Source organism: Ovis aries, chromosome 16, assembly GCF_016772045.2.
Source record: "Ovis aries strain OAR_USU_Benz2616 breed Rambouillet chromosome 16, ARS-UI_Ramb_v3.0, whole genome shotgun sequence".
Lineage (NCBI taxonomy): Eukaryota > Metazoa > Chordata > Mammalia > Artiodactyla > Bovidae > Ovis > Ovis aries.
The window spans coordinates 9,485,999-9,510,043 of record NC_056069.1 but is presented as its reverse complement, the minus strand read 5'-3'; the positions used below and the strand labels follow the sequence as shown (position 1 = coordinate 9,510,043).

Genomic DNA, 24,045 nt, shown 5'->3' with positions numbered 1-24,045 from the left:
AGGGAACACGTGCAAGCTTGACCCCCCATTAGTTAGTTTGTAAGTGAGTAGTTTTCTCATTCAAAAATGGGCTAACAGTACTTCCCTCACAGGCCTGCTGGAGTCGGTGCTCTGAGCCTCCTTGACAGATGTTTGTTGTGGTGGTGGTAGTTTTTATTACCATAAATGCCCCAGTCTGATGGAGGAAGATTGAAAATATGTTGCTCCAAATCATAGTAGCTATGTCATTGTTGTTTAGTCACCAAGTCGAGTCCAGCTCTTTGTGATCCCAGGCCTCGGCAGCTATAAAGCCGATGAAATCCCCTACCTCTCCCTTCCCTTACTCTGAAGACAAAGAATACACCACATGATCCTAGAACATTTATTTCCACAGGTTCTTGATAAAAGAGCACAATCCTGTATAAAAGTATACAGTACACACGAGGGCAGAATTACATAGCAAGCCACGGCTGCACTGACACCTTCCACAGGGAAACCCCAGGGAGGAACTTTCCACCTCCTGACAGTTTTATAATCATTTGCATTTCCAATGCACTGCAAGCCCCAACCCACCTTTCATTTTCTCCAGCCTCTAACTGAGATGTGTGTTCACAAGTTGTGCAAGTATGTACAGAAGACTCCCTCTACCTACTGGATGGGAAGTTGAGACAACACGTTGTAAGTCACCCCAAAGTGGTGGGAAGCCTAGCTAGGGAGGCTGCAGAACCAGGCCTAGCTCTCTCTTCCAAAGTTTTTACATGCCATTGGGGTCTCTGAAATTCGAAAGCCCGAAGGTCCTGTGTCTGCTCCTATACTGAACTTCTCCCAGTTCAGGTGTGGGAAGGGCAAGCTCAGGAAGAGAGCTTGTGCTTAAGGAGACCAGGGAGGGAGATCTCAGCGCATGCAGGCGGCATTGACAGGGGACAGAGAAACCTTCAAAAGCTTGTGCTTGAGACTGGGTTCTTCAGTCACATCTTCTCCCACTATCATTGCTAAGTATCAGGGACTCTCAAGGCTCAAAATTGACCCGTCTCCCAGGAACTCCACGACAAGCCTCAAGAGCCCTTAGATAAGGTACTTAGCTGTGGCTTCAGTCTGGCCACTTGCTACTTTGGTGGTTCCACAGCCTCCCTGGCATCTGGGTGGCTGATTATGTGGCTTGATGTGTGAACAACGTGGCTTCAGTACCATGGGGGTGTGCTTAAAGAACGGGAGACAGCGGATGGAGGACACTGAGGCTGCTGTCGCCACGAATCCTGAGGTGGTCTGGGAGGTCCCATAGGGTCCGGTTAGGTGGCTGCCTTTGCTGCCCTTCGAGCCTCGTGCTCGAGCCTGGCCTTCTCTCTCATCTCCTTTTCTCTCTGAATCAGTTTTACCAGCTCCAGATGCCACTCCTGCAGCTTCTGTTCATAGGTGGCGATATCCTCTGCTTCACAGGTGGGGAGCTGCTCCTTCACAAGCTGGGTGGTCAGGGTCAGAAGGCTTTCGGACTCAACTTTGCCCAGAGCCTGCAGCTTAGAATGTAAGGCCTATTGGAACAAAGGGCAAAAACAAAACAAAAACAAGGAGATGTGTAAGGGGCAGGAAGGTGAAAAATACAAAGAGGAAAAGAGAAGAGATTAAGTCATTGCAAAATTTGCACATATTCTGCTCACAGGACAAGGTACCTTACTGGAAGCCTGTCACGCTGCCTCTCATCCAGGCACTGATAGCTTCTGCTCTTTGCTTTCAGCGCAGCAATTCCGCTAAGATGCCCCACATGTGGTTTCTTCCCCTTCACTCACACACAGTAAATGGAATTCCATATGCTGTGATTCTCTGTATAATTTGTTTCAAACCACAAAGATTGCAAAAGTATAATGAACCTCCATTTCCTTTCTCACCAAGTAGCAAACCCCACGAACAAAGGACCCTAAGATGCAAACAAAATGGTAGAAGCAGCTGATAAAATGGAGTGAACCCATCCATAGCTTTTCCTTTAGAATAACTGGGATAAATGTTTGCCTAACCAGTTTTCCTTTCAACAGATGGAAGTCATGTCAAGGCTTTCTTACTAATGGCATACTAAACAGCTCCCATGAGTGCTTTCACTATTATAAGCCTCCCCGTGCTGTGCTTCATGAAAGGTCGGCCTTGACACTCTGACTGCTTATGGCTCCATCTGAAATGGCAGCTTGATTTGGTCGGCATTGTAATATTTCTGGAGGAGTAAAGTACTAAAACCACTAATCTACCTAAGTGCTTCAAGATGTAGATCAGAGACCCACTTATGGCCCCACATTTAGCATATACCACATACCCCATGTTCCACAAAATAAATGCGATTTACTGGCGTATGTGATGAGGCCTGCTCTAACAGCAGGGGCTGAAAGGAAGGGTCCATGGGCTTCAAGCAGCAGCCAAAGGCCTCATGTGATGGTTCAGTCATATAAAAATAAGCCCCAAATTACCTGGGACTAATAAAAATCAGGCACCAGGAAGAAAAGAAAGTGCCTAACACAAAGCAAGCAGTCAAGAAATACTGGTCTCTTCTTTTTGTGAATTAAAAAAGAAGGATTGTGGAAGAGCAAGGGCTAAGAATTTAATGCAGGCACAGATTTCTATTTTCTGAAATTAAAGATATAAGAAACAAGGGAAAGGTTCTAAGTTTTAGGAGTGGGCAATATGAATATGGTAAATGATAACCTATGGGGCTAAGCAGAGTTTTTTGCTTTTTAGCTTTTCTAAACCTGCAAAGTTAGGCAAAGTTAAGAGGAAACAACAAGTATGTAATTCTTAACATAGCCGCTAATTCTCTGTGTACCCTGAAAACACTGATTAACCTTCCTGTTTCAGTTTTTAAATTATAAAGGAGGGTAGTTGAGCAATGACCTTAGAGAAGACTGGAGAAAACAGCCAAAAGTACTAGAATCCTTCTTAGAACAGGTGGAAATAGATTTCCCAAAGCTGGTTCCATTCCTGCAAAGATTTAAATGTGGCAACCTGGCAAAGTATATATCCCTCTGGACCAAAAGGACACCACCCTGGGTCAGAGGGGAGGTTTTCTGCTTCACATGATGAATTCTCCTTCAGGCAGCACAGTTTTTTTTGCTTTGCTCTAGACAGACAAGAAACACAGCAAGGAAGAGGCCAGGGGTTTAAACTCTGAACACAGCTCTTCCTCCCTGACTCTAACCACAGGGCATTTTGAGACACGCAGCTGAAGGCTACTAACAGCAGCCTGAGTGCCAGAGCTCCTGAAAAACAGCATAGGAACCTGCTAACACGGTCCATGGAGCCCAGAGGACATTTACAGGGGCCTTAGTGCATGCCACAAAGCCGAGCAAGAGACGATACCTGCATTTCATCTCCAGCATACTCAAATGAGGCTTTGGGGTTTCTCCCTGGGTTTCTGGAGATCGAGAGGGTTCAATCTCTAGCTCCTCTTCACCCAGGGCTGCAGTCAGGTGCTTGCTATGGGAAGGAAGGCTATTACCCACCCGTCAGAGATGAGTGGTAGGTAATGACATGCTGCCTTAGGGAACAAAACTGTGACCGATTTGCTCAAGTACAAAAAGGGATATAAAAATTCCATTTGTTTCAGACCACTTCCTGTGTAAAGAGATAAAAGTATCATTTTTGATGAAGTTTTCAACGCCCTTCTGTACAACACTGATGCATGAAATGACTGCTTGTCTGTCACCACGGCAGAGAAGCACATTTAACACACAGCTGAGAGGACTCGATTCTGCCCTAACTCACCTCATACCGTTCCAGGTATCGGGGAAGCTTGGACCGCTCGGTTTCCTCCACGTCCAGCTGCTCCATCAGTTCCTTGGACACCAGGCTCTCCTCACCTTCTTGGGGCTGCTCCTCTGGAGACTCCTGGGCCGGAGCAGTCAGAGCCTTCAGTGCCCTGTCCAGCACATCCAGCTGTGGAGCAGAAAGGGGCAGAGACTAAATACCCTGTGGCCCTGAGAGCCCTAGGGAGGGAGGCTGGAGAAAGGAAAGGGAGGGAAGCCTGGGACCTAAAAAATCGCAAGAAGAGTTCTCTTACTAAATTACAGAAACAGAAATGGTTATGTAATTTTACAGTAGAAGCACCTTGTCACATGGCATGGAACACTTAGTACTAAACAAATGGAACAGTGAGCAAACTCAGAATCATCTGTGTAAGTGAGTGGCTTTTGATTTCACTTTTAATCAGCCAGGTAGGAATCCAGGAATTATGCCCAATGGGCGATGAAGTAACACCCCTTCCATGTCTTTCTTCCTTAATTGGTTTGGAATTGCAAGAATGGGAAAGAAAAAACACTACAGACCACAACCAACAACGGGCCATTCTGAAAGTACGATAAAGCCTCTGAATCTAGGCAGGAGCCTCCTTCAGAGAAAAATTCGACTCACAGGACATTCAGAGATTAGGGATCAGCCAATCTATATAAGCTGCTGACAAAGACCAGACAGCATATATGAAATTTATTGTAACAGGGGATTTCTGTGACTTAAAAAGTAAGTAAATTATGAAACAGAAGGTTTCTTGTTTTGACCCCCTCCCCTACCACCTTCATTTTGGGGCAACCTCCTTTGAGGAGGGCCTGATCATCAAAGACGGGACAGAAACAGCCTCAAGGCCAGCATTAACACCTGTATGATACCGATGAATTCTGTCCACGTCAACTAAGAACAAAAATCCAGAAAAGACTCCAAGGCTTTGTAATGCCACTAATACATTATAGCCAAACCTGACACATATCACATTCAATGCTGACATCTGAATCACATTTCTATGAAGTCAGAACACAAAGAATGCAAGTCTGGCTCAAAGTGCAATAAGTATTTCCCCGGCAGAGCATTTATGTCTAATTTTGTGCTTCAATCACTAGTACTGACTATAGTAGGGTTAAAACATGAATATATATTCAGAAATGTGTATGCTTTGGTATAAATGTCTCGCAGAGAACATAATGACTCACTAGACATCAGTATAAGGAGCCAGCAGAGGAACCAGACTTCTGTATCCTGAGACCAAAATGGAAGCCATGGGATGAGACTGAGTGATCGGGTCAAGGCAAAACAAACAGCTCAAAGTCAACTTCACACTCTGTTAACAAAATAACTGATGTCCTTTGAGGCCTGACTCTGACTACAAAAGATGAACAGGAGCGAGCACTATGGCTCCCTACTGGGCGTAAGCTTGCCACTTGCTTTCCCATGGCTTGAGCTAAGTCTAGGAACTCTGCATAATGAAGAGCCCGAGGTGACCAAGGGGGATGAGCTTTGAGGCTGATGGGAGGACAGGGTCCTAGTCTGGACAAACCGAAAGCTTTAGAACTCTGAAAGGGACAGCTGGTCCAGACCTCCTCCACATCATGCATTCACCACAGAATGATTTAATGGGAAGAAAGAAAGATGGCGCCATGTCTACTTCCGAAACTCATTTATTGAAAGTTTACGAAAACTCTGACAGGTAGTCAGTCTCTCAGGACTACACGAAGATACAGAAATGCCAAAAGTAAAAAATTAAATCTGCATGTCTCTTGAGCTTCTACTGAGCTTTTACTTTGGTGGTGGTAGTGGTGGAGGGCAATAAACACTATTTTATTGAACTCAGTTTGAATTTCTCGGGAGAATAGTTTTCCTCCCAGACAGTGAACTATAAAATCAACATTAATCTTATTTTCTAGTGCTTGTCAGTAACACTGAGAATGTTTATGGTTTTTTCATTCCTTTTTAATTGAGTAAATACATGAATCTATAGAGATAAAGAAGGCGGGGCTGGGGGAGACAATGAAAACAAATCCAAAGCTTGACTTATAAGAGACAAGAGATGCTAAATCCCCCAGAATCAGGGCTGGGTAACTTACCGCTTCCCTACACAGCTTCCCATCCTCCGGGGAGGAGGCCACCTTCTCCATCACTTGAAGGGCTCTGTCGAGGTAGCCCGGCCGCCACAGAAGGGGCATGTCATGGTACACAGCCCGCAGCCCCTGCTGCAACTCCACCTTCCCTGTGGCCAAAAGAGCAATGAAGAAGGCTTAGCCGTGGCTTCCCACTACGTCTGAGACTGAGGACTTGAAGACACAAGTGAATACTCAGCTGGCAGCTCGAGAAATGGAGGATCATTTCAAACGTCTGCCAAGACTCATCCCATCCAGTGAATAAGGACATTTCAGATGGATGATGAAAAACGTGGTAAAAGTCAAGGTACACACTTTTCAATATAAACTTGTATGGACTTATTTTTCTTTTTTTACTTTTTCATTTGGACTGCTGGAGACTATCGTGAGGGCTGAGGGAAATTTACAGAGGTCACTATATCTGCCTCTAAGTAGTGTGTGTGCATGCATGGTAGGTCACTTCAGTTGTGTCCAACTCTGCGTGACCCCATGGACTGTAGCCCACCAGGCTCCTCTGTTCATGGGATTCTCCAGGCAAGAACACTGGCGTGGGTTGTCATGCTCTTCTCCAGGGGATCTGCCCAACACGGAATGAACCCATGTCTCTTACATCTCTGGCATTGGCAGGTAGGTTCCTGAATGCTAGCGCCACCTGGGAAGCCCGCCTCTAAGTGGAGCTACCCTTATAAAACAAATCAAACAACTGAAATACTACTTTTGTTTCAAGACAAAATGTTGCTCCATAAAAGAAATTTTACAACTTTCTTACACTGAAAAATTCTGTCAACATCTGACAGGCTTTCCTTGCCAGGAAATGTTTGACATTTTTCAAAATGCTCTGAAACAGTCCACTGACTGTCCTTATATAAAAAAAAAAGAAGAAAATCTCACTTTACTCTTTTAGTTGAGCTGCATCAGCATTTTAACTATACAGTCCTATACATCCTTGTGGGTCTCAGGACATGAGTGTTTCTCTTGGAACCTCGAACAATTGTAACTAGAGCTGAAGACATGGCTGGCTGACAGCAGGGTCCCCCAGTGAGGAGGGGGGGCTGTCTTGGGATTCCTGGGGGAATAGAGATGTTCTCTGAACTAACAACCAAAGTCACCTTGAGCTGCCAGGTCTTAAATCTACCTTCACTTATCTTTCCTGGGAAGGAGGATTTGGGAAAGCTGTAGTGGAACATAAACAGACAAAGCTCATCAGGTGACAGCTAATTTTAGACTTTTAAGATACTTGGGGCTGGCTGCAGTCACGTTCCAGGAAGCCGCTTATGTCGGAGGTAAATGAGGCTACATCGCACATGACACACTGAGAGCAGGGGTATCTGAATCTGATGCTGCCAGATTCAAAGCACTCAGGCCTCTGCTCAGAATCAGGAACAACAAAGTACATTTTCTTGGCCCTGACAACTTCCTGGACAATTCATGCAGTGAAACAGTCCTGAGTGCTCCTCTGAAGGTAAATGCAAAAACTTGTAATACTGAAAGTAGACGGTAAGAGAAAATGATTTTTCTTTTAGTTTCCACAATATATTTTATAAAATACATTTTAATCTCCAAATCATATAAGGAACACCTATGCCTCAACAAAAAACTAATAAACTGATTTAAAAACAGACTAAGAACTTGAATAGACATTTTTCCAAAGAAGACACACAATAGCCAATGGACATGTGACAAGATGAGCAGTGTCATCAACCAACAGAACCCAAATCAAAAGCACAATATCATCTCACACTCGACAGGATGGCTGTTATCAAAGAAACAAAACACAAGTGTTGGTGAGAGTATGGAGGAACTGGAACCTTTGTGCATTATTGGTGGGAATGCAAAATAGCACTAACTGCCATGCAAAACGATAGGAGTGTCCTCAAAAAAATAAATAAACTGTCATATGAGCCAGCAACTGCACTCTTGGGTATTTATCCAAAAGAAATGAAATCAAGATCTTGAAGAGATCCCATGATCATTGGAAAAAGTGATTTTTAAAAAGCGTGGTCAACTCTTTTGTTAGTCTGAGCGCCATCCAATGAACTCCTCTGAGTCTGTTTCTACCAGAATCAGCACCCGAGAATGCCACACTACATTTCGTTGGTGAAGATAACTCCAAAAGCAGTCAAACTGCTGTAACTTAGATGATTTTCAGAAAACAAAGGTAAAAGGCAGACACAGTATATGATTAGAAGAAGGTACTTTCCCAAATACCTATCTGCTTAGGAGAGAGAATGGAAGGCTAATGAAATAATATGAATTTAATTAACTCTGTAAATCAGGACACATTTGATGCACACTTAGGTTGAATGTTAGGGCTTCCCTGGTGGTACAGAGGTTAAAGCATCTGCCTGCAATGTGGGAGACCTGGGTTCAATCCCTGGGTCGGGATGATCCCCTGGAAAAGGAAATGGCAACCCACTCCAGTATTCTTGCCTGGAGAATCCCATGGACGGAGGAGCTTGGTGGGCTACAGTGCACGGGTCGCAAAGAGTTGGACACGACTGAGCGTCTTCACTTTCACTTTCTTTCACTTTAGGTTGAATGTTATGTGCTCAGATTTCCTGAGAGTGAAGGCCGCTCCTCAAAAGGCCCTGCCCTCCTGACTGTCTGCTTCAATGCAGTCGGGGCTCTAAAGCAAAGCCCGCCGCCCTGTGCGTGGCACAGTCACACTGCACTAGCGAGTCCCTCTGTGCACTCCCAAAGGGATACTGCATGTGCTCTCTGCATTCCTCTTCCCTCACCTGAAAACAATACCCACAATATGCATTCAATATTTTTCCTTCTGGACTTGGGTTTAAAAAGACAGGAAGATCTTTTTAATACTGGGAAAGAGTCTACTGGCTGGTTCTCCTAAATGAGGACCAGAACTTTCCTTTCTTTATCCCTTCTTCACACTGCTTACCACTGAATATAATCAAGAGCCACCAGAACTAGTTCTCACCTTGCCAGTGGTGAAAGGTTTTTAAATCCCACTTTGTCATCTTACCTAATAACTATAAGGCCATCAAAGTCCAGTTTTATGTCTAAAAATGAAAGCTGTACTGAAATTTCACAAGTCTAAATCAAATTATAATTTTATTATAATTAAGAAGTATAATTTTATTAAGAAGTAAAAGAAGGAATCAGTTCCTATTCGTAAGGAACAATGTTAGTAAGGACCTCCAGCTTACCAAGAAGTGCATAGCCGTACAACTGGGAACTCAATCCCACTGAGTTCTTCTGCTTCAGGCCTGGGAGTAACAGGGAGGCACCGAAGTTCCTCTCCTCTTCCCACTGAAACAGAATACAGAAGATCATGGTGTAGCCAAGCAATGTTTACTGTATGCAAAAATGTGAGCATTAATGACACAGAGGGAAAAAGAATATGCTATAACATTAGGTAAAAGAAACAAAATATTCATACTAAAGCTACATGAGAATTCTGACTTTGTAAAGAAAAGATATGTTTGATGAAAAATGCAGAACAGAAACACCAATATGTTAACAGATTTCTAGGCAGTGAAATTACAAGCAATTCTGGTTTTCCTCTTTGTACTTTCCATTCCTTTCTGAATCTGGGGCAGTGAATAACAGCTCCTTTTACAATCAGAAAAGCAAAACAAAAATAAAGAGCCTACTCTGGATCAACACCGCCTCAAGGCAACCAATAAAGATTACCCATGCTGTCGGCTCTGTACTCACATTGCTCTGACACGACAGAGCAGGCTTTCTCAATTTTAAACAATTCAGCAATAAGACTCCTTCTACTTCATAGTGTTCAAGTAAATACAACTATTAGACTGCTTTTAGATAGATTAATGCCTCTTAAAAATAAATTAGGCAATCAGAAACACTTAGTGATCACTTCTTTCAACCCAGGGTGCAACATTACACTTCAATAAAGTTGAAGCCTTTTGAGACATGCGGAAACGAAGGGGAGGCAAAACCACAAGCATTGGTGAGGCTGCTGCGGAGGAGCAATGGCAGTGACAGGGCTCACTGTGATCGCAGGCGCGAGGAGCGCCTTGGCAACTCCCTGGACAATGAGGGCCCTGATCATCTCGGTGCCGGCACTGTAGGAGTACACAGCAGCCTGAGTCTTTGTTCTGGCTTAGAAATACAGAACGCAAAGCTCAGGTGGCCCTGCACTGGTCAGAGAATGAACAAGGTGTGCAGGCTACACCTGCAGCCAGGTGTGAGTGGGGCACCCCTGCTGTTAATGGGCACCGAAACCTCTTTCTTGGGAATGACCTTTGTGCAATGCAAGTGCAATTTCTTAAGGTTTTACTAAATCTTTGAAACCAGCAAAGGCCTTGGGAAAAAAACAAAGCCTCCCCAGGCGCTTCTGCAGCACACAGTTAAGAGAGTTGGTAATTAAGGAGGTCATTTCACTTTCAAAAGCAAATCACTCACAGCTTTGATTTCCCTCCACATAAACTGAAAAGGGGCTCAGGGAATAATAAATATCGAACCTTAAAGATGTTTTTCCTTTTTTTTAGGGAAAAACATGATCCATAGTATCAGGATGCAACAGGGGCTGAAGCCCAAATGAACAGCATCCTTGCTCTGCTAGAACCGATCGGGGGTGGTGATGGCGGCTGCAATGGTGATGCTTCCAAAAGGACAGAGGTGAATGAAAACAAATGAATGTGTTAGACATTTTCTGATGACTGTCTGCAAATAACTCAACTACTGCTGTTTATATGAAAGGCCACTGATGTGTTAACATAAAATATTAGGTCTCTTCCAAGCCTTCTACCATATGTACTGTTATGGACTAAAACAGGAGCTATTTTCAAGGTTTCCTCATTTAATGCTTCTGCTTCTCCCATTAATACAAAGCAAACCCTCCTTCTCTCCCTCCCTCTTGTACTCCCCTTCACAGTCAGACATCTGCTCGCTGTCTCCTTTTGCACTTCTGACTCACTCCATAATACACTTCAACTTGGCTTCCGGCTCCATTATTATGTGGCTGTCACACCACTAAGTTAAATGCTCTTCATAAAAGTCCTCATCTCACCCACCTTCTCAGAAGCATTCTACATGCAGACCATCTTCCCATGGTGTTTGTCCCAACACAGTCTTGATTCTCCTTTTGGCTGTGGCTCTTGTGTAGACATTTATATATGGATTTATAAGTTACATCTCCAGTCCAGATTTTTCCATTCGGATGCCAATTTCCCTTGGGAAATCTGACTGTCTCAAAGGTATCTCAAAATGTAACACATTCAGAGCCAAATCAGTGATTTTCCTCATCAAATGAAGCTTTTTCCCAGAGTGCCTTTTGCAAATACCCAGCAACTCTTTTGGGCCTCCCTGGTGGCTCAGACGGTAAAGAGTCTGCCTGCAATGCGGGAGATCTGGACTCGATCCCTGGCTCAGGAAGATCTCCTGGAGGAGCAACTGGCAACCCCCTCTAGCATTCTTGCCTGGAAAATCCCATGGATAAGAGGAGCTTGGCGAGCTAGAGTCCATGGGGTTGCAAAGAGTTGGACCCGACTGAGTGTTTAACACACACAAGTCAGAGACGGAGGTCAGCTTTCCCCCTTACCTCTACATCTATTTCCCTCCCCAACATGTTCTTTGCCTCCTAGACACAGCAATCAACTACTCTAGCTCCCAGCACGTTCTGGTCCCCACATGACCAGCATCTCTTGCTCAGACGACTACGAAAGTTGTGGCTAAGACTGGATGGGGGCCAGGGTGGCTGTGGTCAGAGTACTTAGATCAGAGCACAAAACTGATCATGTTACCCCATCTGCTTCAAACTTTTCAGTGGTTTCTTGCTGTGTTTAAGATGCAGACGAAACAGCTTTGCGTGACCCACCCTCTAACTTTTATCTCATCCTACAATCCTCTCTGTGGCAGTGACACGATCTTTCTAACTCCCTACCTTCTATCCCCTTTCTGCTGACCACGTTCTTTCTGCTTCAGGGCTTTTGCATGTGACATTTCCTTGTCTTGGATTGTTCTTTCCCTCTTCAGTCTGTTAATTCCTATTCATGCTCCAAATATTAACTAAAGAAATACTTCCTTAAGGAAGTCTTCCCTAACTTACGTTTAAAATAAAAACAAAAACTCCCTACCATATAGTCTTTATAGTGCTCAGTATAGTCAAGTGTTTTTCTTTTCTGCCATGCCGCGGGACTTACAGGATCTTAGTTCCCTAAACAGGGACTAATCCTGGGCCGTGGCAGTGAAAGCACCGAGTCCTAACCACTGGGCCACCAGGGAATTTCCTGTTTTGTTTTAAATGCCTATATTCTTCTTAGATTATAAGCAGGAGATATTTGTTCACCATCGTAAAACGAGCGCATGAAACACAGGGAATACAGTAGTTGCTCAAAATATATTTAATGAACTAATGAATGTGAGGTATGCTGCAGGCTATGACATTCATTTCAGGAAAACAAAACACACCATAAATTTTTTACAGTGGGGGCTAGGCTAGATGATCTTTCCAGTTTCTACCCAAAGCAGTGTTTTCTGAGGTTACATTTGAGGTTAAGGGCAAAGTCTGTAGGGCCAGACTGCCTGGCTTCACCACCTATGAGCTCAGCCACTATCAGGCAGTATCTCTGTGCCCTAGTGTTCTCATCTGCATGGAGCTGAGAGGATTGAATGAAATGAATAAATCTAAAACACCAAGAAAACAGGAAGTGTAAAATAAGTGCTATTTAAGTATTAGCTACTGTTATTACTGCTGTTACTCTTAGGGGAGCAATAAACAATTGGAGAAGGCAATGGCAACCCACTCCAGTATTCTTGCCTGGAAAATCCCATGGACAGAGGAGCCTGGAGGGCTACAGTTCATGGGTCACAAAGAGTCGGACACAACTTAGTGGCTAAGCAACAACAATGAAGAGATGAAACCAAAATTTGGTATTCTGGACTGACCCAGAGCAACCTTAGGAAAACACTGACACAGATTAAACCACCAGTATTTAATACCTGAAGCTGTGGTTAAAGCTAGCTGCCTCACTGCTTCATTGGCATGCCACGTCCAGCTCTCACTGATCATCAATTGCCCATTTCTGAATGTGTGAAGCGCACTCAGCATAGCTCGTGTTTCAGAATGTACATAAGGACTTTCACTTGAGATTCTTCCAAGTGGAAGAACGTTCAATGCCACTTTGTTAGAACCCAGGACCTAAAATGGATGGGTGAACACTCATTCCTGGTCGTGCAGGGTCACAGGGCTTCACAGCAGGTATCTTTTCCCTGAGGCTGAGGGCAGGGCTTTCCTCTGGCCCCCACATCCCTACTGAGCAGCTGCTGCTTGCTTCTCTAAGGCTCTTAGTACTGTTTCAAGACAGGTCACTTACGCTGAAGTCTGTCTTCTTTGCCAGGCACTGGTATAGGACATAGAGGGAGAGGAGTTGGGTGGAAGGAACTTCAAAAGCTTCTTGCATCATGATCTCAAAAACCACGGATAAGGCATCTGACAGAAAGACCAATGTAAAAATTAGGAAATTAGGTAACATCATCAAATCGGTATTTAACTATACATGCATGCATGCTAAGTCACTTTAATCGTGTCCAGCTCTTTGTAACCCTATGGACTGTAGCCCGTCAGGCTCCTCTGTCCATGGAGTTCTCCAGGCAAAATACTCTCCAGGAGGGTTTTCATGCCCTCCTCCAGGGGATCTTCTTGACCTCAGGATCAAACCCACATGTCTTATGTCTCCTGCATTGGCAGGTGGGTTCTTTACCACTAGCACCACCGTAAGCAATCAAAAAGTGAGGCATGATAGAAAAACACAGAGAGTCATAAAGCTAATGTGGGCTGTGGCCCTAGTTCTTCTGTAAGCAGGTCTTTCCCCGTCTTTAGCTTCTGTTGTACACACTGCTAGGTATTAAATCAGGTGCTGTTGTACCACTGTTCTCAAGGACACAGAATAAACCACTTGATTTCTCAGTATCACCTTCATGATGATAAAATACCATTTGTCCCAGAGACTTCACAAGATTGTTGGACAGTCCAACAGTACATATGAAAATGCCTCGTAAACTGTGAAGCAAATTTAAGGCAGCATGTCCATCAGCTAGAAGAGCTAGGGCGTACAGAAAGGAGACAAATATATTTTCCAGGTCACCCTGGTAAGAAGAGATAGAGAGGGCTGGGTGGAATGCCCCACTGTATGTTCTGGAACTTTCTGTTTTGGAAAAAAAAAGGACGAATGCTAAAGGTAATTTTAAATCCTAGATATTATTTCAAAGACAGAAAACTGATGACTACAAAAAGGACAATCAGGTTCAATTTAAAAGAGTTGAAAGAATGGGAAGGAAATGCGTATTGATAAGTTGTTAAGTCCTTGAGTTTAACACAGAAGATTCTTGCTTCCACATGAATGCTGATCACAGGAGACCAGATCTTCAGCAAGATCTGATTTATTTCCCCTCAATATTCCACAACGTAAGTGGAAGACAAGAAAATCAAGTTCAAATAATTTATTTCCCTTATTATTTGTTGTTAAATCAGAGATGTTAACATTGGTTTAAAATATAGTGCCTGCATATAATGTTTTCAATAACAGCTGCTCTGTTAAATGGTTTTTACATATACTCATAATTATAAGAGTTAGCACTCATTTATAGCTATTGCTAGCCAGCTGGTTTTCTATGTGTTGTCATGGTTCTAAATGAGGTCAAATGCAAGAATTTCTATATTCTTTTTGTAAATGGGTAAACTGAGATGGACAGGCAGATCAAGGAGTCACCCAGTAAGTCAGTAGCAAAAAAAGAGCCTGAAAGAGATATAAACAAACAAACAGTCCCCTACCCTACCAACAAACCAGTATTTTAAAAGAACAAGTTAAAGCTAAAAATATAGTTCAGAAAAATGTTTTGCCAACTGTTCAATACTGAATTCAAAATTACACATGAATAAATAAAATTCATCTCTAATTTATATTCATTTCAGTCAGCCTGGGAAGTGAAATTAGATTGACCTATATAAGATTTCCTGTTCCTCCATAATTATTTATGTACTTTGATATTTCCTATTTTAACAACAAAAGTATAATATTTTCTAATTTCTTGCCATAAACAATAATAATCTTCATCAGAACTTTATTTACAAAAATTCTCAACATTATTTACTCTGAATTTAGGGGGGAACCCCCAAACTCCTTTTACCCTTTCAACATCCCCTTTAACAAGAGAGAGGGGAGAAAACTGCTACTACATAATTTTCCAGTGATAAACTAGTAAGAATTTTAAAATCTGATGTTCACAGAGAATGGAAGATAAAACATGCAAAGAGAATTATATTTTAAAAATTATCTTTAATTTTAGTTCAATTTAGGAAACGCATGTTTAAAATGGAATGAAAATGGACAAGGGACAATAAGCATTAAAAAAAAATAATATACAGCAAATATTTTTAGGCAGTCAACAACTCCAAGTCTTGTGAGAGAGAAGAGAAAGCAGGGAGGTCCTGGGTGCCTTGCCTAACCACTGCATCCTGATGCAATGGAAAAGGCTGAGGGACGAGGGATGTAACTCAATGACAGGAATCAAGGTGTCAAAAAGGAAAAATGACCACCAGTCCATATCTGTGTTCCTGCGGTAGTAACTACCCTAACACAGGCAAGGCTCAGAACCAAGCTTGAAGATGAAATGGTGGAAGGGGAAGCCAGAGTGTATCTTTACACAATGGCACAGCCTCCTCTTTCCTTCTTCACCGTCTGTGTAGCTGAGAGCACAAGCATGCTGTACCACCTTTCCCCGTCCACGGAGACTGGCAGGGCTCCACCTGACTGCTCTGTAGGGTCTGCCACAATCCCCATCTTTCCTTGGTCCCCCCTTATTGTAGATGAAGGTTAAGAGCCACTTCAGGTTAGTTCCATGGAGCAACAGGATTTTGGGGGTAAAGAAAACTCAAGAGATCACCGATGCACTTTCTTTGTTGCTGTTATTGTTCAGTCACTAAGTCCTGTCTGACTCAGCACGCCAGACTTCCCTGTCCTTCACCATCTCCTGGAGCTTGTTCAAGCTCATGTCCATTGAGTTGATGACGCTATCTAACCATCTCATCCTCTGTCTCCCCTCTTCTCCTCCTGCCCTCAATCTTTCCCAGCATCAAGGTCTTTTCCAATGAGTCGGCTCTTTGCATCAGGGGGCCAAAGTACTGGAGCTTCAGCATCAGTCCTTCCAATGAATATTCAGGGTTGAGTCCTTTAGGACTGACTGGCTTGATCTCCTTGCAGTCCAAGGGACTCTCAAGACTCTCCTGCAGCACCACAGTTCAAAAGCATCCATTCTTCAGGGCGTAGCCTTCTTTATGGTCTAATTCTCACATCCATACATGACTACTGGAAAAACCGTTAACTTTGACTAGATGGACCTTTGTCGGCAAAGTGATGTCTCTGCTTTTTAATATGCTGTCTAGGTTTGTCATAGCTTTTCTTCAAAGGAGCAAGCATCTTTCAATGTCATGGCTGCAGTCACCGTTTGCAGTGATTTCAGAGCCCTAGAAAATAAAATCTGTCACTGTTCCCACTTTTCCTCATTTATTTGCCATGGAATGATGGGACCGGATCCCATGATCTTAGTTTTTTGAATGTTGAATTTTAAGCCAGCTTTTTCACTTTCATCAGGAGGCTCTTTAGTTCCTCTTCACTTTCTGCCATCCATTAGGGTGGTATCATCTGTATATCTAAAGTTGTCAGTATTTCTCCCAGCAATCTTGATTCCAACTTGTGATGCATCCAGCCCAGCATTTCACATGAAGTACTCTGCATATAAATTATATTTAACTTATACAGCAGGGTGACAATATACAGCCTTGTCATACTCCTTTCCCAATTTGGAACCAGTCTGTTGTTCCATGTCCGGTTCAAACTGTTGCGTCTTGACCTGCATACAGCCTTCTTAGGAGACAGGTAAGGTGGTCTGGTATTCCCATCTCTTGAAGAATTTTCCACAGTTTGTTGTGATCCACACAGTCAAAAGCTTTAGTGTAGTCAATGAACAGAAATATGTTTCTTTGGAATTCCCTTGCTTTTCCTATGATCCAACAGATGTTGGGAATTTGATTCCTGGTTCCTCTGCCTTTCTGAACCCAGCCTGGACATCTGGAAGATCTCGGCTCGTGTACTGCTGAAGCCTGGCTCAAAGCATTCTGAGCATGATCTTGCTATCATGTGGAATGAGCACAACTGTATGGCAGTTTGAACACTGCACCTACATCAGAGACAGGGAAACAAAAGCCTAGGGAGGTAAACTGACTTCCCTTCACAGTGAGCATGCTACTCTCTCCAGGATAAGATTTCAGGCTTATACACTTCACATGCTAGAACAACTGCGAGTAAGTAAAACAAAGTTAGCAAATTGTGCTTAAAACAAAGTCAAGCTAATAGCTGAATTAATATAACCTTAACTAGCTGTGGAAGCTCAGACGGCTTTCTTGCATTAACTAAATTCACTGTCCTTTGCCCAAAGAGACGTGAACAAATAAAGGTGAGAAACTCAGAGGAAAGAAGACCTGGATAGAAGTCTCCTATCTGGCCACCTGATAAGGTCAATTAACTGCGCATCTATTTCTGACTGAAAGAGTGATGTACAGATGTCATTAAGAAATTTTTTAAAAAGTGCCTATATTTACTTCCCTTTGGGAACTGTAGGTCCATTATAAATGGACCTGGGTTTGATTTCATACCTTTGTAATTTTCTTTCTTTATGAAATGATCCATCAGTAAGTTAAATGTATAGTTATCTGGAAAAATACCATATTGGACCTGCAATGAAAATAAAAATAAAAGTAAAATAAGAGAAAAAATTCATTAAGTTCAGTTTAGAATATATGCCTATGTATTATTCAGGAAAAAAATTGTTCCCATTAGCTTTAAAATATCTATCATTTTACAGCACCTGTGACAGTGAAATAGCAGCTGTGACTCATGTAGTTTGGTAACTGGAACTGCTGGTCAGAGTGAGAAAGTTGTAAGTGGGTGTCTGATACAAGACAACCGATGTGAAAAATAAAGCTCAATTCTAACGCTTCATCATAACTAAAAAAACCCCGAACCAAACCAAGAATATAAAAAACCACCACACTCCACTGGTTCAGTGATTCTTTTAAAAAAGTATGAATATCAACACAAAAATGGAGTCCCAAGAGAAGGCACACATTAATTACACTATGCAGCATTTTCTGGTCCTTAGAATCCTTTTCTTCCAACTTTACTAAAATATAACTCACATGTAACATTGTGTGATTTTAAGGTATACAACACAATCATTTAACATGCATATATACTGCAAAATGATTACCACAATAAGGCTAGTTAACACATTCATTGCCTCACATAACAATTTTCTTTGAGTGGCAGTGGTGATGAGAATATTTAAGATCTACTCTCTTGGCAACTTTCAAGAATATAATACAGTACTCTTAACTACAGCCATTACGCTATACATTAGATCCTCAGAACTGACTCATCTTTGGAAGTTTGGATCCTTTGACCACCAGCTCCCCATTCCCACCCTCCTTCCCCAGACCCTGATATCCATTATTCTGCACTGTTTCTATGAGTTCTGCTTTTTCAGATTTCACACATAAGTGAGATCATGAGGTATCTGTCTTTCTTTAAATGACTTATTCTACTTTGCAAAATGCTCTTAAGGTTTGTCCGCGTCATCTCAAATGGCAGAAGTTCCTTTTGAAAGGCTAAATATCTCACTGCATGTATATGTATAGGCTTCTCTGGTAGTTCAGATAGTAAAGAATCTGCCCGCAATGCAGGAGACCCAGGTTTACCCCGCCTCCCACCCCACACACACTTTCTTTATCCATTCACCTGTAAATGGACCTGAGGTTTCCATGGCTTGGCTGTTGTTAACAATGCTTCAATGAACATGGGGTTGCAGGTATCCCTTTGAGACAGTGAGTTCACCTCCTTTGGATATATAACCAGAAGTGGATTTGCTGGATCATATGGTATTTCTATTTTTAATTTCTTGAGTGATCTCCATACTATTTCCCATACTGGCTGTACCAATTTACATTCCCACCAACAGTGCATAAGGGACCCCTTTTTGCCCTCTTCTTGCCAGCATCTGTTATCTCTTGTCTCTGAGTTTTTAAAGACCCAAGAAACCTGAGATTTTTGTGCCTTCCTGTGTGATTTTCAAGCACAATGAAGTCTGACTACTAATCATCTAAACTGTGGTTACATATTTATTTTAAATTCTTATTTCAGCAGGATTACCCACTCCCATCAACCACCAGAAACATCCAAGGAATTTTTTTTTCCAATTACACCCATCCTCCTTGAGAAATTCTGATAATGCTAAACCCCAGTTGTCAGTCTGCTGAACTGAGTCACTATTACTAGCAGACTGTACAGAATGCCTCAAATGTGCTGAAATACACCCCCCCCCCAAAAAAAAAAAAAACCACCAACATTCAGAAGCTACTGTTTTAAAAGTTGCAGCCCATGGGCAGTGTTTAAATTTATCAAAGCAGTCATTCAATCTGTGATAATCCATAAGGCAGGGTAAAAACAAAATATTTTAGAATGATAATTCATTAAAGCTGGAAGGAAACAAACTTAGGAATCAACTGGTCAGTGATTCTCAACCCTGGCTGCAAAAATCAACATGTAAGCTTTAAAAAGACACCAATGAGGTATGAATGGGCAGAGCACAGAGGATCAGGGGGTAGGGGCGGGGGGGCCAGTGAAACTAGCCCATATGATACAATAATGGTAGACGTGGGTCATTATACCTTGTTCAAAGCCATAGAGTAAACACAGACTTTGAGTGACTTGTGTTTCAGTGCAGGTTCATCACTGTAATAAATGGCTCACTTGGATGAGGAATGCTGATAACGGGGGAGGCATGTCCCTGCAAGTGCGGGGACAGGGAACATATGGAAAATTTCTGTACCTTCTGTTCAATTTTGCTGTGAAACTAAAATTGCTCTAAAAAATAAAATCTAAAAAAAAAAAAAAATTTAAAAAACCAATTAAAATAAAATACCAATGCCCAGGCTCCAGAAAGACCAATTAAATTAGAATCCTGGGGGTGGAGAAAGCATCTATAATTTTTAAAAGCTTCTTACATGACTCTAATCGGCAGCCAAGGGTGGAAATCACTGATTTGGTACACCTCACTTGACTTAGAGCTGAAAAAACTAAGACCCAAAAGAATAAAATTACTATTTGCCTAAAGTGAAAGTGTTAGTTCATCAGTCGTGTACGACTCTCTGCGACCCCATGGACTGTAGCTCACCAGGCTCCTCGTCCATGGAATTCTCTAGGCAAGAATACTGCAGTGGGTAGCCATTCCCTTCTCCATGGGATCCTTCCCAATTCATGGATTGAACTCAGGTCTCCTATACTGCAAGCAGATTCTTTACCATTTGAGACACCAGGGAAGCCCATTTGCCTAAGGTTAAGAACAATCGGTAGAATTTATGGTGTTATAGCTTGGGTCTTCTGACTCTCTGTCTGGTGTGTTTTTCACTAAAAGACTAGTAACAATAAAAAGTAAGATAGAAATATTAGATTTATCAGTGAACCTACTTATCTACTTTATCCAATTATAAGCTTCCCAAGAGAAAGGATAGGGTGTTGCCCATTTTTGCGACAAGGCCATGCCCAGCACAACACCTCACATACAATCTGTCTGCAATGTATATCAAGTTAAACTGGTAATCAAGTAAGTCATAGGAACAAAGACTCCCCAAAACAAATTCAGTATTTCTTTTTGAGTTAAAAAACAGAAGGTTCAATGACACTACAGATATAATACAGTTCTAGAGAAATATTATTAAAGTCTTGTTATAGGCCAAACCAGGATTGTAGCTTGAGATTCACAATAACAACGTTCTAACTTTTGTTTATTTTGTCCTTATTTCATACTACGAGGGGAATGAAGAGTCAGTTGCTGGGTGAACTGTAACATTCAGAAAGGCCGAATTGCAGGGGCTTCTGGGGTTTGAGGACTTAGGAAGACATGTTCTGAATAATCTAGGAAGTCTGTCTTTTCAAAAATGTGTAAGAGATATGAATGCTCTGGAGACTGTACTCTAGAAAATGGTCATGTTTTTTACCCTAAATGTCACCAAAGGAAACTAGGCAAAAACCCCAAGACTTAGGGATCAAGAATGAAATGCCCACCAACAGTGTTTCTGTGATTGGAGTACTAACTTTTCCCTTTCACCTCTCCATTTTTAAATCACTATGCTTGGAAAAGCCACAGCTTCAGGAATCTTTATTTTTAATGTGCTGATTAATTTATACCAGCTCCATTCTAAAAGATTCAGTTCAGTTGAGTTGCTCAGTCGTGTCTGACTTTTTGTGACCCCATGAATCGCAGCATGCCAGGCCTCCCTATCCATCACCAACTCCCAGAGTTCACTCAAACTCATGTCCAACGAGTCGGTGATGCCATCCAACCATCTCATCCTCTGTCGTCCCCTTCTCCTTCTGCCCCGAATCCCTCCCAGCATCAGAGTCTTTTCCAATGAGTCAACTCTTCGCATGAGGTAGCCAAAGTACTGGAGTTTCAGCTTCAGTATCAGTCCTTCCAATGAACACCCAGGACTGATCTCCTTTAGGATGGACTGGTTGGATCTCCTTGCAGTCCAAGGGACTCTCAAGAGTCTTCTCCAACACCACAGTTCAAAAGCATCAATTCTTCAGCACTCAGCTTTCTTCACAGTCCAATTCTCACATCTATACATGACCACTGGAAAAACCACAGCCTTGACTAGGCAGACCTTTGTTGGCAAAGTAATGTCTCTGCTTTTGAATATGCTGTCTAGGTTGGTCATAACTTTCCTTCCAAGGAGTAAGCGTGTTTTAATTTCATGGCTGCAGTCACCATCTGCAGTGATTTTGGAGCCCCAAAATATAGTCTGACACTGTTTCCACTGTTTTCCCATCTATTTCCCATGAAGTGATGGGACCGGATGCCATGATCTTTGTTTTCTGAATGTTGAGTTTTAAGCCAACTTTTTCATTCTCCTCTTTCACTTTCATCAAGAGGCTTTTTAGTTCCTCTTCACTTTCTGCCATAAGGGTGGTGTCATCTGCATATCTGAGGTTATTGAGATCTCTCCCGGCAATCTTGATTCTAGCCTGTGCTTCTTCCAGCCCAGTGTTTCTCATGATGTACTCTGCATATAAGTTAAATAAGCAGGGTGACAATATACAGCCTTGATGTATGCCTTTTCGTATTTGCAACCAGTCTGTTGTTCCATGTCCAGTTCTAACTGTTGCTTCCTGACCTGCATATAGGTTTCTCAAGAGGCAGGTCAGGTGGTCTGTATTCCCATCTCTCTCAGAATTTTCCAGTTTATTGTGATCCACACAGTCAAAGGCTTTGGTATAGTCAATAAAGCAGAAATAGATGTTTTTCTGGAACTCTCTTGCTTTTTCCATGATCCAGCAGATGTTGGCAATTTGATCTCTGATTCTTCTACCTTCTCTAAAACCAGCTTGAACATCTGGAAGTTCACAGTTCACGTATTGCTGAAGCCTGGCTTGGAGAATTTTGAGCATTACTTTACTAGCATGTGAGATGAGTGCAATTGTGCAGTAGTTTGAGCATTCTTTGGCATTGCCTTTCTTTGGGATTGGAATGAAAACTGACCTTTTCCAGTCCTGTGGCCACTGCTGAGTTTTCCAAATTTGCTGGCATATTGAGTGCAGCACTTTCACAGCTTCATCTTTCAGGATTTGAAACAGCTCAACTGGAATTCCATCACCTCCACTAGCTTTGTTCAGTTATGCTTTCTAAGGCCCACTTGACTTCACATTCCAGGATGTCTGGCTCTAAGTGAGAGATGACACCATCGTGATTATCTGGGTCGTGAAGATCTTTTTGTACAGTTCTTCTGTGTATTCTTGCCACCTCTTCTCAATATCTTCTGCTTCTGTTAGGTCCATACCATTTCTGTCGTTTATCGAGCCCATCTTTGCATGAAATGTTCCCTTGGTATCTCTAATTTTCTTGAAGAGATCTCTAGTCTTTCCCGTTCTGTTATCTGAGGGCAAATAAATTTAAAAGCTATTTCTTGTACTATTCTCTGCTGTACTGTAATGGAACATGTAATGGTACAGACACCATCTTGCCTATACTGAGAATAAGCTGCAAATACCAGCAAACCACTCACCTTATTTACAAGGGTATATAAGGCTTTGTCTTCTGCACCATATTTCAGACACTGCCTAATCCAGGTGTGGATAGTCCAGTCTCTCAGGTACCAGCAGTTGGGGCTGTGTCGAAATCTAAATAAAACACAAGAAGAGAAAAAACTGGTTTTAACTCTTAGATGTCAACGCCAAAATCCATCTTCCATCAGCAGGTCCCCCTCTGAGGAGTTTACATATGATCATAAAAGTCAGGAAGGCCAACAGCTAATAAAGTTGAGGATAGAACTCATTAACATCTGAAATGGGAAAGAGAAGGCAAAATAACAGTAATAAAAATATTATAAAAATTTTACTCCTTATTTATATTCCCTAATTCAACATCTTGTTTTAATATGAGATTTATGAAAAATGATTTCAGGAATATGCTATACTAGAAGACAGATATGGAAGTTCATTGGAAAAGGAAATGGCAACCCACTCGAGTATTCTTGCCTGGAGAATCCCATGGACTGAGGAGCCTGGCTGGCTGTGGTCAGTCCGTGGGGTCACAGACAGTCCGACACAACTGTGTGACTGAATAACAACAATGGAAGCTCATACTTCAGAGGTTTAAAACAGATGAAGCAAAAAATGAAAACTAGAACAGCACAGCAATTTTAGAGGAAAATCAGCTGTGAGTTACACTGCTATTTCTTGAGGCAGTTAGGAGAGATTGGGACACTCTTCAGTGAATTGAAAGAAAAAAAAAAGAATTAAAGAAATGAGCAAAATTTAGCATTCAGGCCCTCCAGGATCCACGATCATTCTGACTTTCCCACAGCTCCATTCCAGCACTTCAGTCTACCTCCTCTTGCTTCCTGCTGCTCCCCACATGGTTTTTAAAGGCCTAAGCTGTGCAAGCTGAGGTGTATATAGTACCAATGTTCCCACAAAGGAATGGAACTTGGAAGGGAATTCAAATGCTAGTCTTGCCATGAGCTGGCACACACTGGCTGGAGCAGCTTTTGCTTGCTCCTGGGGTCTGTGCCACGAGGCTGAGTGACAGGCGAGGAGAGGGGCGACGGGCATGAGGAGGCCACAAAAAGGGCTGTGCTGTCCTCCAG

At 42.4% G+C, this 24,045-nt stretch overlaps 1 protein-coding gene across 1 annotated transcript in view; it reads right to left on the bottom strand.

Moving 5' to 3' along the window:
* Positions 1-347: 347 nt before the first annotated feature.
* Positions 348-24,045, bottom strand: part of MRPS27 (mitochondrial ribosomal protein S27) — a 102,484-nt gene continuing 78,786 nt past the window's right edge. Inside the window, exons 5-11 of the mRNA XM_004016900.5 lie at positions 22,963-23,077; positions 17,497-17,575; positions 13,160-13,275; positions 9,026-9,128; positions 5,826-5,968; positions 3,721-3,891; positions 348-1,508 (exon numbers count right to left, since the gene is read on the bottom strand). Coding sequence (XP_004016949.1) covers positions 1,269-1,508; positions 3,721-3,891; positions 5,826-5,968; positions 9,026-9,128; positions 13,160-13,275; positions 17,497-17,575; positions 22,963-23,077 — 967 coding nt within the window. The 3' untranslated portion in view covers positions 348-1,268. The remainder of the gene's footprint in view (positions 1,509-3,720; positions 3,892-5,825; positions 5,969-9,025; positions 9,129-13,159; positions 13,276-17,496; positions 17,576-22,962; positions 23,078-24,045) is intronic.